The 17,603-nt window shown below is 33.9% G+C and overlaps 1 protein-coding gene across 1 annotated transcript; it reads right to left on the reverse strand.

Moving 5' to 3' along the window:
* Window positions 1-14,196: 14,196 nt before the first annotated feature.
* On the reverse strand, window positions 14,197-15,792 carry LOC133802016 (cannabidiolic acid synthase-like). Its single transcript, XM_062240248.1, has one exon. It carries the CDS (start codon window positions 15,790-15,792, stop codon window positions 14,197-14,199), a length of 1,596 nt encoding a protein of 531 aa, XP_062096232.1.
* Window positions 15,793-17,603: the final 1,811 nt, after the last annotated feature.

Raw genomic sequence — 17,603 nt, forward strand, 5'->3', positions numbered from 1 at the left:
CTTTTCAAAACAGTGGCACTGAACTTAAACTTCTTATTACAACTTTCTTTTATGTTGCACAAAACTTGCAAAGGCATTATATAATTAATCATCATAATATCATGCATGGTCTTATATCATATAATAATTTACCATATCACTATTATGCCATGCATACAAATTTATGATGAAGTGTCACTGTATGTTAATACCACTTACTCACAAAATATTCATATAATGCATACTTTCACATAACACATAATTCTTGTGTTGCAGTTGAGTACTTTACTTACCTTTTGTCCACAATATATTTCACCGTGTAACAAGTGATGTCTTAGGTATTGATGTGCTTATCCTGACAATAGCATGGATTTCTCATCATAATGATGGCAGTAATACATTGAACTCTCATTTAAAAAATACCCATAAGACTTCATATCAAATTTCATACCCAAAACATGCCTAAAATGCCTTAAACCACCTAGATCGAGCATTAGATTTATCTTAGACATTTGGGGAAATTTTGACAGAGTTTCCCCTTAATTTTAGCTATCCTCAAATATCAAAATACACCAATAATCAACATCAATTAACCTGCCATAACCATATATCCCAAATACCAACATGATTCATCATAAAGTTATCATATACCGATTTTGATAAAATTCTTATCTCCTAGATCATCACCCAAATTAAATGAGTCTCCACATATATTCAAACATTTATAAACATATATACTCTCTTATAAACTCAATCAAATAACCAAAAATCATCTTGTACTCCAAGAACCCCAAAAACCTCATAAAACACAAAATTTCACTTACCGAGCAACTTTTCGGCGAAAACAATCTCTTCAAGCTTTTCTAAACCTCAAACCACTTGGAAACCCCAAGAAATATCTTAAAAATGATAAAACACCATATATAAGTTCTCAGAAAAATTAAAAACATAGTTTAACTTCCAAGTACAAGAACTTACCATAAAAAGGCTAGAACTAAGCTTAATCTACTTCTTTGGCTTTGCTTTCACTTGGATCTCCTTAGAATTTCTTCAAACCAGCCAAGAAATGGTTTTTGGTTTTCTTTTCTCTCTGTTTTTCAGAATAATGGTCGTGCAAAGTGATAAGGTTTGATGAAAATTCCTTATTTTCAATGATTTAGCCTTATTGTCAAAAGTTGACACCTTTCATCTCATCATTTCACCTTTTGACTTATGAAAACCTTATCACTTCAATAATTTCGACTTAATCATCTGCTAGGCCTATTATCCTTATGTGTAAAACACTCACACCAAACCTTAGGTCCATATGACTTCATACCCAATAGTTATGCTTACCCGATCGAGCGTAGCGCACTTATGCTAAGCTCGTTTTGACTTTGCATCCATACCACTGATTATGTATACCTCCCATCAAGAATTGATCTAATGGTTCTAAAACCATTTTTACATCATCAATGAGACCTTAATCCTACCTCGATTACATTTGGTAAATCCATAAATACTCAATTTTACACCGAAATACTAGTAATCGACATTGTACTATTTTCCACTACTTAACCTATTTTGCCTTCTATATCTCACTTTCAACACTTAATTCCATGCCTTGTCCATATTTTTCATACTTTCTTATATCTTGAGCACATCAAACACCCATAAAAGACAACTCAAATGCCACAAGGTTAATAATATTGAGCATACATATAGACATCACATACACAACTTTTATACTTATACATGAAAACACTTATAAGAATATGCATATGCTCAAATTATACATATTGTATGATATGTAATGCAATGCAATCATGTGATTATTGGCTATATATATCAAAATAATGTGGGTGCTACAATCCTCTACACCTTATAAAAATTTCGTCCTCGAAATTTCTCTTACCCAAATAGCTCTGGGTATTTAGATCTCATTTCATCTTCCCGTTCCCATGTCATTTCCTCAATGTTTGAACTTCTCCACAAGACCTTAACCAGTGAAATCTTCTTATTTCTCAACTCTTTCTCTTTTCTGTCAAGAATTTTCACTGGTTTTTCTTCATATGTTAGGTCTTGTTCAACTTCTATTGGCTCGTAGTTTAGCACATGTGAAGGATCTGGCACGTATTTTCTCAATAATGAGACATGAAAAACATCGTGGACATTTGACAGTGATGGCGGTAATGCCAGTCTATAGGCTACCTTTCCCACCTTTTCCAATACTTCAAAAGGTCCAATAAATCTTGGGCTTAATTTCCCTTTCTTTCCAAACCTCATTGCTCCTTTCATAGGGGCAATTTTCAGAAATACCTTGTCCCCAATGTTGAACTCCACATCTCTTCGCTTTCGATCAGCGTAACTCTTTTGCCTACTCTGAGCAGTTAACATTCTTTTTCTTATCTTCTCCACTGCTTCAGTTGTCCTTCTGACCAGATCTGGACCAAGATACTTTCTTTCTCCCATTTCATCCCAATGAATTGGTGATCTGCATTTTCTGCCATATAACATTTCATACGGTGCTACACCAATCGTTGCATGAAAGCTATTGTTATAAGAAAACTCTATCAGACACAAATACTTCTCCCATGATCCTTGAAAATCTAGGACACAAGCTCGAAGCATATCTTCAAGAGTTTGAATGGTCCTTTCAGATTGTCCATCAGATTGGGGGTGATATGCCGTAGTAAACTTCAATTTTGTGCCCAATGCTCTCTGCAAACTTTCCCAAAACAATGAAGTAAATCGAGCATCCCGGTCTGAAATTATAGATACTGGCACTCCATGAAGTCTAACAACCTCTTGAACATATAATTCAGCCCACTGATCCATAGTATAAGTCATGCGTACCGGAAGAAAGTGTGCTGATTTGGTATATCGGTCTACTATAACCCAGATAGCATCATGTTGTTTAGAAGTCTTTGGCAATCCAACTACAAAATCCATAGTAATCTCTTCCCATTTCCACTCTGGTATCCGTATTGGTTGTAGTAAACCAGCAGGTTTCTGATGTTCAGCTTTCACTTGTTGACAGGTTAAACACTTGGCTACAAACTCGACCACATCCTTTCTCATGTTGGGCCACCAGTAGTGTCTTTTCAAGTCATTAAACATCTTGGTCGTCCCCGGATGTACTGAATACAAGGTATTGTGAGCTTCGGTAAGGATTTCTCTCTTCAACTCCTCATTATTAGGGACACAAACTCTTTCCTTGAACTTTAGCATCCCATTACATGACACACTAAACTCATTGACCTTCCCACTTTCCAATTCACCTTTTTGTTCCACCAAGTAAGGATCCTCACATTGACCTTGTTTGATTCTCTCTAACAAGGTAGACTGAATAGTCATCACTGATAATCTTCCTGTGATCACCTCAATCTCCGCTCTGCACATGTCCTCCTGAAGTGGTCTTGTCAGTTTCCTCAAAAATGACACATTACCATGAGACTTTCTACTCAGTGCGTCTGCAACTACATTTGCTTTTCCAGGATGATAAAGTATTTGACAGTCATAATCCTTCACTAGCTCCAACCATCTCCTTTGTCTCATATTTAATTCCTTCTGAGTGAAGAAATACTTGAGACTTTTATGATCGGTATATATTTCGCACTTCTCACCATACAGATAATGTCTCCAAATCTTTAGTGCAAAAACAACTGCTGCCAACTCCAGATCATGTGTTGGATACTTCTGTTCATAGTCCTTCAATTGTCTAGAAGCATAAGCTATGACTTTGCCATTCTGCATCAACACACACCCTAAACCTTGCTTTGAAGCGTCACTATAAATCACAAGTCCTCCTGATCCAGATGGAATAGTAAGTACTGGAGCAGAAACCAATCTTTGCTTCAAATCTTGAAAACTTTTCTCACAAGCTTCAGTCCATTCAAACTTATGATTCTTCCTCGTGAGTTGTGTCAATGGCATTGCTATCTTGGAAAATCCTTCAACAAATCTTCGGTAATAGCCTGCTAATCCCAGAAAACTCCTTACTTCTGAAACATTTGTTGGTCTATTCCACTTACTAACAGCTTCAATCTTTGATGGATCCACCGCAATACCATCTTTTGAGACTATATGGCCCAAAAATGCCACCTTCTCTAGCCAAAATTCACATTTCTTAAATTTGGCATAGAGTTGTTTTTCTTTTAATTTCTCCAACGTCAACCTCAAATGTTCCTCATGTTCTTCTTGGGATCGAGAATACACCAAGATATCATCAATAAACACTATTACAAACTTATCAAGGTAGTCCTTAAACACCCTGTTCATCAAGTCCATGAATGCAGCTGGAGCATTAGTTAATCCAAATGGCATCACAAGGAACTCATAATGGCCATACCGAGTTCGAAATGCGGTCTTTGGTACATCCTCTTCTCTAATCTTTAATTGATGATACCCAGATCTCAAATCAATCTTTGAAAACACTCCTCTTCCTTGTAATTGATCAAAAAGATCATCAATTCTAGGAAGTGGATACTTATTCTTGATTGTCAACTTGTTCAATTCTCTATAATCAATACACATTCGCATCGTCCCATCCTTTTTCTTCACAAATAGCACCGGAGCTCCCCATGGTGAAAAACTAGGCCTGATAAACTTTTTATCCAGGAGTTCTTGCAATTGTATCTTTAATTCCTTTAGTTCTGCTGGTGCCATTCTATAAGGTGCCTTGGACACAGGGGCTGTACCAGGAAGTAGCTCAATCACAAATTCAATTTCTCTGTCTGGAGGCAATCCCGGTAAATCTTCTGGAAATACTTCTAAGAAATCTCTAACTACCGGTACATCTTCCGGTTTTAACTTTTGCTCCTTATACGTGTCAACCACACTGGCGAGATAACCCACACATCCACTTTCCAACAGTCGCCTGGCCTTCATAGCAGAAATTAATGGAATGCAACCTTTCGATGTCGCTCCAGTAAACATAAACTCATCTTCCTCCGAAGGCTTAAATATCACTGTTTTCCTTCTACAATCAATAGTGGCATTATACTTTGAAAGCCAATCCATACCCAAAATCACCTCATAATCGGCCATCTCTAACATTATTAGATCAGCATATAATTCCCTACCATCAATGCAAATAGGAACCCCCCTCAACCAATGAGTAGAATACAGAATCTCTCCAGATGGTAACATTGTACTAAAAACTTCTGACAATTTTTCACACGATCCACCCAACCTTTTTACATATGTCAATGATGCAAATGAATGCGTGGCACCTGAATCTATTAATGCATGAGTGAGAATACCAGATGCAAAAATATCACCTGACACAACAGAGTTGTTGGTATCAGCATCAGCCTGAGTAATCGTGAACACCCTAGCATTTGTCCTCTGAGGTTCATCCTTCATTTGTTGGTTCTTCATCAATGGACAATCTTTGATAAAATGATCCCCCTTGCCACATTTGAAGCAGCTCTTAGTTAGAAGCCTGCACTCCCCGAAATGATTCTTTCCACAAGTTTGACATCGTGGCATTTGTTGGAATCCAGGTTGCCTGTTTTGCTGACCTCCTTTAAATTTCTTATTCTGTCCTTGTCTAAATTGGAAATTCTGGGCCCCTCTTTTGTTGTCATTGTGAAAGCGGCTTTGTTCTTTGTTGAATGGAGTGTCTCTACGAGGCGTGCTAGTAGCAGCTTTAGCTTTTGTTATTTTTTCTTCTCTATGTTCAGCTCTCAAAGCTTTCTCCACAGCCTGAGCATAAGAAAGAGGCCCTGTACGTCCCATATCTACATCTCTAGCCAATTCTGGTTGTAGACCCTCCAGGAAGCGATTCACTCTACTAGTTTCAGTGTTAACCAAGTCTGGTGCAAACTTGGCTAACCGGTCAAATGTCCTGGCGTACTCAGCCACTGATAGATTCCCCTGTTGCAATCTAGTGAACTCACTTACTTTGGCAGTCAACACAGCTTCATTATAAAACTTCTCATTGAAGACCAGTTCAAATTCTGCCCAAGTCATCTGATTCACTTCTCTAGTCTGCTTAACCACTTCCCACCAGATCTTAGCATCCTTTTTAAGTGTATGTGCAGCACAAGAAACTTTTTCCCTGTCACTTAGTTGCATGAACTCAAAGATGTCTTCTAAAGAACTCTTCCAGTCTTGTGCGTCAAGTGGGTCAGTGCTACCTTCAAATACTGGTGGGCGTTGTTTTCGGAACCGTTCATATAATGGTTCCATGGGGTGCACTGCAGGTGGAGCTTGTGGAGGTGGAGCTTGTGGAGGTGTTGGAGTTTCAGTAGGTGGTGTTGGTGCTTGCCTTTGTCGTTGTTCTGCTAACAACTTCTCAATTTGTTCAGCCTGTCTATTCACTACCGCTCGAAGTTGAGCCATTTCTTGTTCATATTTATTGCTGCAAGAGCCTTCAGTAGCCCCAATTCCATGTTCATGATCCATCTGTGTTATTATATATCTTTTAAGACAAAATGTCCATAACTTATGTCATTTAGCCAATAAAGCACATGATGCATGCAACCAGCACATAATAAATGCACACATAAAACTTACAGATGAACTGAGCATTATCCTTTCCTCAATGTGTACATATGAACGGTCTACAAGAACATTTTAACCATGGCGCTCTGATACCAACTTGTAACACCCTCACTTATTTTAGTTAAAAACCATATTTGAGGTGTTACGTTTTAAAACTATATCATAATTTATTTCTGCGGAAGTCTGGACATTTTTTTTTTTTTTTTTTAAACTTGAAAACTTATTTCACCTTATTTACATTAAACATAAAGTGTGTCTCAAACATATTATACATAAGTATTAAATAACCCAATTTATTTTCAAAACATAACTTCACACTTTATTACAAACATCTCACTGATAACTGAAATAACCCACAAAAAGGTCGATGTGTTCATATGTACAAATCAGGGTCAGGACCATGCTTCAGTTCTCCTCATATCATTCACATATTTCTTTCTCTACCTGCAACACAAGACAACTGTGAGCCTAAAGCTCAGTAAGCAAAGTAATGCATGCAATGCTAATGATTACCCAATATCAATGGACATATACAACTTCTTTTTTTAAATTTTGGGCCCCTTAATATTGTGCACACTGTTTGAATTGGTCAATGCCTGCAGGGCTTGTTACACATATAATACAAAATCCCATGGGTTCTCCTCCGGCTAGCCTTCACCACAGTAGGGCACATTAAAAACCTTATTCCATCGTTGCCCCGTCAGGCTCAAGAGTTAAGGCGGCCACACACTGTGGTGTCAATACATATAACAATAACTCATATGGAGGAGAATAAAAACGGAAATATGGCAAACAATATAATTGGTTCACTAAACCTAGCCCAAATTATTGGGCAGCCACTATAAGCCTACTATAGGCATCCGTTTACACTTATTAACACTTTCATTTGCCTTTTCAAAACAGTGGCACTGAACTTAAACTTCTTATTACAACTTTCTTTTATGTTGCACAAAACTTGCAAAGGCATTATATAATTAATCATCATAATATCATGCATGGTCTTATATCATATAATAATTTACCATATCACTATTATGCCATGCATACAAATTTATGATGAAGTGTCACTGTATGTTAATACCACTTACTCACAAAATATTCATATAATGCATACTTTCACATAACACATAATTCTTGTGTTGCAGTTGAGTACTTTACTTACCTTTTGTCCACAATATATTTCACCGTGTAACAAGTGATGTCTTAGGTATTGATGTGCTTATCCTGACAATAGCATGGATTTCTCATCATAATGATGGCAGTAATACATTGAACTCTCATTTAAAAAATACCCATAAGACTTCATATCAAATTTCATACCCAAAACATGCCTAAAATGCCTTAAACCACCTAGATCGAGCATTAGATTTATCTTAGACATTTGGGGAAATTTTGACAGAGTTTCCCCTTAATTTTAGCTATCCTCAAATATCAAAATACACCAATAATCAACATCAATTAACCTGCCATAACCATATATCCCAAATACCAACATGATTCATCATAAAGTTATCATATACCGATTTTGATAAAATTCTTATCTCCTAGATCATCACCCAAATTAAATGAGTCTCCACATATATTCAAACATTTATAAACATATATACTCTCTTATAAACTCAATCAAATAACCAAAAATCATCTTGTACTCCAAGAACCCCAAAAACCTCATAAAACACAAAATTTCACTTACCGAGCAACTTTTCGGCGAAAACAATCTCTTCAAGCTTTTCTAAACCTCAAACCACTTGGAAACCCCAAGAAATATCTTAAAAATGATAAAACACCATATATAAGTTCTCAGAAAAATTAAAAACATAGTTTAACTTCCAAGTACAAGAACTTACCATAAAAAGGCTAGAACTAAGCTTAATCTACTTCTTTGGCTTTGCTTTCACTTGGATCTCCTTAGAATTTCTTCAAACCAGCCAAGAAATGGTTTTTGGTTTTCTTTTCTCTCTGTTTTTCAGAATAATGGTCGTGCAAAGTGATAAGGTTTGATGAAAATTCCTTATTTTCAATGATTTAGCCTTATTGTCAAAAGTTGACACCTTTCATCTCATCATTTCACCTTTTGACTTATGAAAACCTTATCACTTCAATAATTTCGACTTAATCATCTGCTAGGCCTATTATCCTTATGTGTAAAACACTCACACCAAACCTTAGGTCCATATGACTTCATACCCAATAGTTATGCTTACCCGATCGAGCGTAGCGCACTTATGCTAAGCTCGTTTTGACTTTGCATCCATACCACTGATTATGTATACCTCCCATCAAGAATTGATCTAATGGTTCTAAAACCATTTTTACATCATCAATGAGACCTTAATCCTACCTCGATTACATTTGGTAAATCCATAAATACTCAATTTTACACCGAAATACTAGTAATCGACATTGTACTATTTTCCACTACTTAACCTATTTTGCCTTCTATATCTCACTTTCAACACTTAATTCCATGCCTTGTCCATATTTTTCATACTTTCTTATATCTTGAGCACATCAAACACCCATAAAAGACAACTCAAATGCCACAAGGTTAATAATATTGAGCATACATATAGACATCACATACACAACTTTTATACTTATACATGAAAACACTTATAAGAATATGCATATGCTCAAATTATACATATTGTATGATATGTAATGCAATGCAATCATGTGATTATTGGCTATATATATCAAAATAATGTGGGTGCTACACTAATATACTTTGTCAAGGTTTGCAACTTTAGTCTCAAGATATTTTAAATGCAATGCATTTGTTTTCATCTGCTAAGATTCTCATTCAAAAGCTAAGAGAAGATGGATGGGATGAATCAGTTGATGAGGTGAAATATTTTTGTGAACTTATTAATATACATGTACCATATTTTAGTTCTCATTAAACTGCAAGAAGAGGAAGGGCTTGTTGACAACAAGATGCCATTACAGTGGAGTTTTAATGTCTCAAAAATACTAATAGGGCTTAGTACCTTGATTAGCATGTCGAGAAGGCTTAATTGGATATATATATGTGTGTGTGTGTGTGTGTGTGTGATTAATTGATTAAATGTGTGACTATGTGGCATGCATGATTTTATATGATAATGTGTACATTTATATGTACGTTTATGAATATTAAATATGCATGTGGGCTCTTTCTTGGTTATAAGGACATATTTGTAATTTTGGCCTGTTAAGGGCATAAATATGATTATATGCGTTAAATGATTGAGATCACATTATTATGTGGATATATTTGCAATATTCGACTTGAGGTAATCCTAGTGAGCAAATTAGCGGAATAATCACAACAGGGTTTAATACCCGACTCGGGGTGAGCCTAGGGGTATTTTGGGAACTTAGAGAATATTTGGGGATTTATCAAGTAACGGGTAAGTATTTGGCGATTAGTTGGACATGTCGGGATTAATCGAGAATTTGTATGATGACTCGAGGAATTAGTGAGAAACGGGGCAATGGCCATTTTGCCTTTATGGGCAATAAAGGAGGTTGAATTGGTGTAAGGGGTATTTTGGTCTTTTGGTTAAGGAATATACTTAGATGACTCTAGGAAATCACTAGAACCAACCAAAAATTTCTCAAACTCTCAACACTCTCTCTCCCTCTCACTCACGTTCTCTCTATCCCTCTCTTGTGCCTAAGGGAACTTTGAAGCTTTGTAAGAGAAAAATTAAGGAATTAAGCTTGAGGGCTAGGGAACTAAGGCTAGGACTTTGAGGTGCAGCTCAGGGACATCATCAACATCATTAAGGTTAGGTTTAAATTTCAATTGTTGGGTGGAATTCTACTGCTAATATGGGTGTTCTTAAGCCTTTAGGATTCAAAGAGGTTTTGATGAATTCTGGATTTTTACAGGGATTTTGGTTAGGTTTTTAGGAGGTTGTGGTAATATGAGTAGGCTATTGTGATTTAGTGGTCGAATTTTGGTTCTGGTGTATGTTAGGTTAGATTTTTGATTGATTAAGCTGGGGAAAAATGTAGGAAAAACTCAGGGATTTATGGGTTCACGGGGGCGCGTCGCGACCCAATTCATGGGCGCCACGGCCCACGTGCCCTAAAAGGAAGGCCCGCGACCCTAAAAGAAATTCGTTGCGAGTCCTAAAAAGTCCAAGAGCTGTTTTTAGGAATCGCATCTAGGTGAGTGTCCTAAAAATGTATTTTTGTAGTAGTGATATATATGTGATGCTTATTTAATTAGGATTTTAGATGATGGACCCAAAACGGGTATGTTTAAATATTTATAACTCGCAAGCGCACGAATCGTATTTATAGAATAGTTTTCATGTAAGCACGAGATCGAACCCAAAGGAATTGTCTAAAATCGAAAAGAGAAACTATTTTAAACCAAAATTAATAAATTCTAACCTAGTTCCAAAGATTGATGAGAATTTGTAACAATAAAAATAAAATAAAAGATAATAATAAAGAAATTAAAGACAATATATATAACATAAATTAATATTAGAGATGAAGGTGGTAAAATAAGATTATTAAGGATTAGAATCCACAAAATATAAGTTTAATAATATTTATAAGTACATTGATTCCCAAGTTTTAGTGATAGTTAAAATAAATCAAACTATCATTTTCTAAATAGATTTATAATTTTAAGCACAAATTATTTCTAAAAAGATAGGGTTTTTCTTCACTTTTCAAAATTATAATTTCAAAGCATTTAGTGTAAATCAATCTAATGAAATAACAAATAAATCAATGAACATTATTTATAAGGCAAAACATAATATTTTTGTTCTAAGCATGGATGTGTACAATTTAATGACACATCTTACACAAAGAATATTATGTTTTGCACTAATGAAGAACAAAGTGTAAATATGTGCTAACAATCCAAAATACATGATATTTAAGATGAAAGAAGATATTTGAAGAAGAAAATTCCATAAACTTTATTGCACAAAATGGGAAATCAACATACAAAATAAATACTATCTAGTTACATAATGTTTCATCATCACCTTAATAATCTTAAAAAGATTAGAAACACATAACTAGAATAGCAAATACAAACTAAAAATTACAAACATAAATGGGAAAATTTGGAGGAAAAACCCCCAAATTTTTCCTCTAAAAATACATAGAAAAAAAATAAAAATAAGAAGAAGAAGATGAAGAGAATTGAGAGGTTTTGAATGTGTAGAAACTTTGTGTAGAGTAACCTCTCCTCCTCAAATGGGCACCAAATTCCCTTATTTATAGCAAAAAAAGTGGTATTAAAATAATCAATTTAAATTAATTAAATTGATTAAATTAAATTAATTAATTATAATATGGCAAATATGGGTAAATTATAGGGTGTAATAATTATGTTTTTGGGTAAAATATGTAGAAAATAGGGTAAAAAATTGTATTTTTGGACAAAGTGACAATAGGACCATTTATGGGCTCAATGAAATTGGGCATGCATGGGGTGGCTCCTTTGTGGCAGCTTGCTTCAAGCCTGGGCAGGCGTGGAGTCACACTGTGGCTGAATGGAGGCTGGCGTTGGCACATGGTGGGAATTGGGTGCTTTGTTGGAAGGTAGGCACCTAAGTGATTGGTATATGTGATTGGCATATGCTGTGAGGGAACCGTGGGGTGCTGGTGGGCCTTGGAGCTTGGGCCCAAGGTTGGGCTTGGGCTGGTTCTTCAAAAATGCAAGCTTTTCAATTCTTTTTTCTCAAAAATGCTATTTTTCTTCATTCTTTTCCTTGCTTTTCAAAGCCCAAAATTAAAATAACTTTCCTACAAAATAAACATAAACTAAATCATAATAAAATATTTTCAACTATAATATAAATCAATTAATTCTTTTGAAAATATTAATTATAACTTAATTTATATTTAACATTTAAGCTCAATAATACAACATTTTTTTACCACTAACTTAACAATAATAATTCATATAATTAACTACAACATTTTACAACAAAATAATTATAAAAACACACAAAAATCTATAAAATTAAAATAAGCCTAATAAATTCAAAATTACTTAAAAACTCAATAAATCAATTAAAAACTCAAGAATTAAGCAACAATTAGCACATAAAAAGTAGTAAAATAACTCTATTTTGTAGAGTTATCATTAGATTTCACCTGAATCCAAGTACTACACCCAAAATAAATTGTTAATCTTGGTAGTCCCACTCAAAAGATAGTTTTAAGGCCCCACAACCATAGTAGTATTTGTTGTTTGGTTGGTCTAAAGATATGGTTTTAGTCATTGATTTTGTTTTAGTTTTAGATATTTTGATCACTTTTTTAGGATTATGTATGTGTTCTAATAATTTAGTATTTGAAATTGTATTGGAAGGAAAAAAATGGTTTTAGATGATGAAGAAAGTTGTGTATGGTGTTCTTTGATTATGAATTATAAGATCTATGGGCAAATTTCTTAGATCAGATGATCTCAATTATCTCTTGTGCCTTTTTGGCTTTATTTTATTATGGTATTCACTCATTTGATTTGTTAAGGTTTGAGTATTGTTTTTCTAATCTTGAGCGAATAGTAATTGGCTGTTTACTTTGTGAGAACAAGATTGCTATAAAAAAATTTTGGAAGAAAATGGGTATAAAATAAATTTAATAAATTTATATCCCTTAGCTAAGTTTTTCTTTACAAAATATAGAAAGCAAATACTTAATAATTAAGGTACTATTTCATACATATATATTGGGTATTAGGTACATGAGCGATTTTCTAGAAATAATTTTTAGATCTTTTTAACTTATTAGCTGGCTTAGCCCACAATTTCAAGTTTTCAATCCCATTTGGTAAGAATTATAGAAGGTTTGAAATTGTTGACTAGAAGCCCATTAGAAATGACAACCTTGCACTCAATTGCAATTACCATAGATAAGATTTAACACATTTACCAATAACTATACCTTTCTAAAGTCCAATAATTCTAAACAAAGTAAGTAATAAAGATAAGGTTTTTTCTAATTTCTGTATATATATATATATGCCAAATTATTGAACACAATTGTTCAAACCTCTATCCTCAAAAGTCTATTTAAATATATATATAATTGAATTATTGTAGATACTTTTCAAAGTAGAAACAAAATTATTGCTTTAACTATTTTCAAATTACTGAATGATTGATCTAATCCAAAATTTTGAAATCTATATATATATATATATAAATTAATACTTATCATGTAATAATTTGCTTAGGAATTATTACATGATCTAGAGCACTATCATATATAAATAACACTGTATTATTTAAAACACAATTTTCACATCAATTTAAAAGCCATTATTATTATTTGAAACAAAACCATATATATAATTCTTCTTATAAGTTAAGCCCTATCGGTGGGGCTCTAAGTATTTCTCGATCCGTGAATAGTTTTCAGTACAATTTTTTTTATGACCGTATATATTGTAGCTATTTAGAACATTATATAAATTTTTCAGAAAATTCCGAATATTTTACAGTACCGAAAACTAGGTTCAAACATGTTGATTTCCACGCACATAAAAAAAATTAGTCACGCGTACAACAACATGTTTGAACTTAGTTTTTGGTACTGTAAACTATTCAAAAATTTTTGAAAATTTGCAGGATGCTTTAAATAGCTACAATATACATAGTCATAAAAAAAACCGCGCCGAAAATTATTCATGGGTTGAGAATACTGAGAGCCCACCAGTAGGGTTCAAAGTGAAGCCCGTATAGGAGAATTCCCATGTATATATCATGAAGAATAAGGTGGAATACTTTGTTGATTCCTGAAGAAATTAGTAGGATCAACCCTAGTTTTGACATAAACCAATCTCTTGAAATTATCCTTCTTGTAATATTTGGAACCCCAAATGCTTGCTCGTTCATAACTAGTTGAGCCATTATAATGGTTTCTTCCAATGTCAAGGTCCCTATAATTGACATAAGCTTCTCTTGGATTCTTAGACACATATGGAGCCATATAGCTATAAGAACTCCTTGCCCATTTCAAATGAGCCTCGGTCTCAGAATCATTCCCCTTCTCCACCCACCGAGCAAGATAAGTGAGCTCGTAAAGGTTCCCAGCTCGATGAGCGAATGGAGTTTCCGATTCCCCAATCTCCTCCATTCTCCCTCCATAGGGAAACAGCTGAAGCAATGCCGTTCCCAGGTCTTGCTGGTACAAACTCTTTGCTAACTCATCCAACACATCTTCTGGAACTGGCTTCTTGACATAATCAGCTTTGGCTTTGAATGAAAACATCACCGGTTGTGTCCTATTCAGAAGAACATCGATAGAAGAGTTTGTAGAAAACCCATTACGTTGGAGAATGTACTGAATCCAACTCATTTCTGTACAATCTTTTTTCTCCAAACCCAACTGAGGAAAGCTCTTTTTAACCAAGGGAATAAGCTTGTCGATTCTACCAAGGTACACAACGGAAAAGGTAGCTTGAGCTTGTAATGATGATGAGTTGATCATAGTAGTTTGAAAAAGAATGTAGAGCAACAAATCTTTATCGAGTTTATTGGCTATGTTTTGCCACTGGTGCACGAGCTTCTTGGTTGAATCTTTCTCGTAGTTCATCTGAACATTGGCTATGGTTAATACAGATGGGATATCGACCAAGTTGATCTTCCAAGCAAGAACAATTCCAAAGCTTGCTGCTCCACCACCTCTTAAAGCCCAGAAAAGATCAACTCCCATAGATTTTCGATCAACTAGTTTTCCATTTGCTAGGAGTATACGTACATCGATGATGTTATCAGCAGCAAGGCCATATTTTCTCATCAAAACTCCATAGCCTCCACCGCTGAAGTGTCCACCAACGCCCACAGTGTAGCAAAGTCCAGCAGGAAACCCTAGAACTGAACTTTTCTTGGCGATGTTGTAATAGACTTCGCCTATGGTAGCTCCTGCTTCGACCCAGGCAGTTTTTGCTGCGACGTTGACTGTGACCCTGCGAAGGTTTCTCAGATCCAGTACGAGAAAAGGCACGTCGGATATGTAGGAGAGGCCGTCGGAGTCGTGGCCGCCGCTTCGGGTTCGGATCTGCAAGCCATGTTTCTTGGAACACTCGAGGGTGGCTCTGATTTGGGAGACAGTGAATGGTGTGACGATGATTGATGGTTTTGGCGAGGAAGGAGAAGAGAAGCGGAAGTTCATGGCAGAGGAATTTAGTAGTGTTGAATAGGAGGGGTTGTTTGGAGTGGTGTAGAGGTGTTCGGTAATGGAGGAATGGGAGAGGCAGTCATGGAAGTCTTCGTGGATTTTAGCTGCTGCTGATGAAGAAAGAAGAACAAGGACAAAGCAGAGAAAGAATGAGGAAGTTGATGGTGAGGACTTCATTTTTGGATTTATCTCTGGGTGAAGTTAGTGGCTTGGCTTGTCTATTTTATAGCTTCTATATTGGCTTTGGTGAATATGAAACTTGATAGGGATTTTAAAGTCATTGAGTCATCCGATCTAGTTTTGATGATTTTTTACAAAATGGCATCCGACAGTCATTTGGCTTTGGTGAATATGAAACTTGAAAGGTCTCGAGCAAAGTGACTTATTTTTTTTGCAAAATGGCATCGGACGGTCCAGACAGTTGGTCGAAATTTTAGACTGAGATAATTTTGTAAAAAATTATCAAAACTATAACATAATGCAAAATGACTTCAAAAAAATAAAAATATTTTGTCCAGGTGAGATCTGATATTAAATTACATCAATAAATGTAAGGTGGTGTTGAACACAAGGAATGTTGTATTTTATAATTATTCATAAATATAAGATGGCGTTGTGAACATCCTACTTTATAACAATACTAAACAATTTAAAGCACTAATAAAAGTCCTAAATCATGAGTAAAATTGATTATTCTAAATAATAATTGTTCAAAGGTCATATATTACATATTATATTTGTAGAACCAATTTTTTATTACAATTTCTAAAATTTCAAATAAACATTTATGAATAATAGTAGAACAGGTTCCCACTTTGCAATGGAAGGTTTTTTTTTTTAAAATAAAATAAATTTGAAATGCTAAAGCTGCCATTAACATATTGGTATTTGTTCAAGTGTGGTAGGAAAGTGTGAAAAGAAAGAATTATGGTCTCTTTTATATAATAAGCAATGCCCACTTCGTTGGCACATTCATATCATGCTGATAAGAGTAAAGAAAACCTACACACTAAATCATTTTATTATAATAATCAATATGAGTAAAGTCTACATAAAGTCTAACCACATTACAAGTCTATTAAATAAAGTCCAATTGATTCTTAATGATGTTTTATCTTACATTAGTGGATAGAGAAGAAAAACAAACTTTTATATATATATATATATATATATATGTGTGCATTTTTAATAGTTACGATTAACATCAATGGTTCATATTTATAATTGTTAATTAATATTTTTAAAAGTAAATTTTGATTTTTTTAAATTGTGTGAAAGGTTACCTGATGAAAATCATGTATTTATTATGAAAATATAATATTGTAAACTTTTTTCATTTTTCAAATGTATGTCAATTTCTAAATATAGTTAGTGTCTCTCATTGGTTGGAAACAACATTAATTATGGCAAAAAAAAACTAATGTAGAAAAAAAATATTTACCTGATCTTGACTTGTTATACCAAGTCACTATGTTGTCACATTATCATAATTGTTAGTACACATCTATGAGTAGTAATCATTGAGAGTTTATGTTTGTTCTAGTTTTTGAATTTGGAAGTAACAACAAGAAATTATATATTATATCTTTAATGTAATATTAAATATTATACGTTGATTTTAAATTTAATTTTCTTGCTAGTTTTTTTTTTTAAAAATAATTTGTTACTAATTCACAGTAGATTATATTATATGTTTAATATGATATTATTTTAATAAGTGAGTTTAAGTTTAATTAAATTTTAGTTAAGTTATAAAATGGATGATTTTATTATTTTTAAATAATTATCATTGTAAAATATCTTAAAAATATTATATTTTAATTTGTTTAATTATTTATTATTTTAAAATAATTATTAATGTAAAATATCTTTAAAATATCCTAATTTAATTTGTTTAATTATTTATTATTTTTAAATAATTATCATTGTAAAATATCTCAAAAATATCATATTTTAATTGTTTAATTATTTATTTTATTTTATTTAAT

Source organism: Humulus lupulus, chromosome 9 (genome assembly GCF_963169125.1).
Source record: "Humulus lupulus chromosome 9, drHumLupu1.1, whole genome shotgun sequence".
NCBI classification, from domain to species: domain Eukaryota; kingdom Viridiplantae; phylum Streptophyta; class Magnoliopsida; order Rosales; family Cannabaceae; genus Humulus; species Humulus lupulus.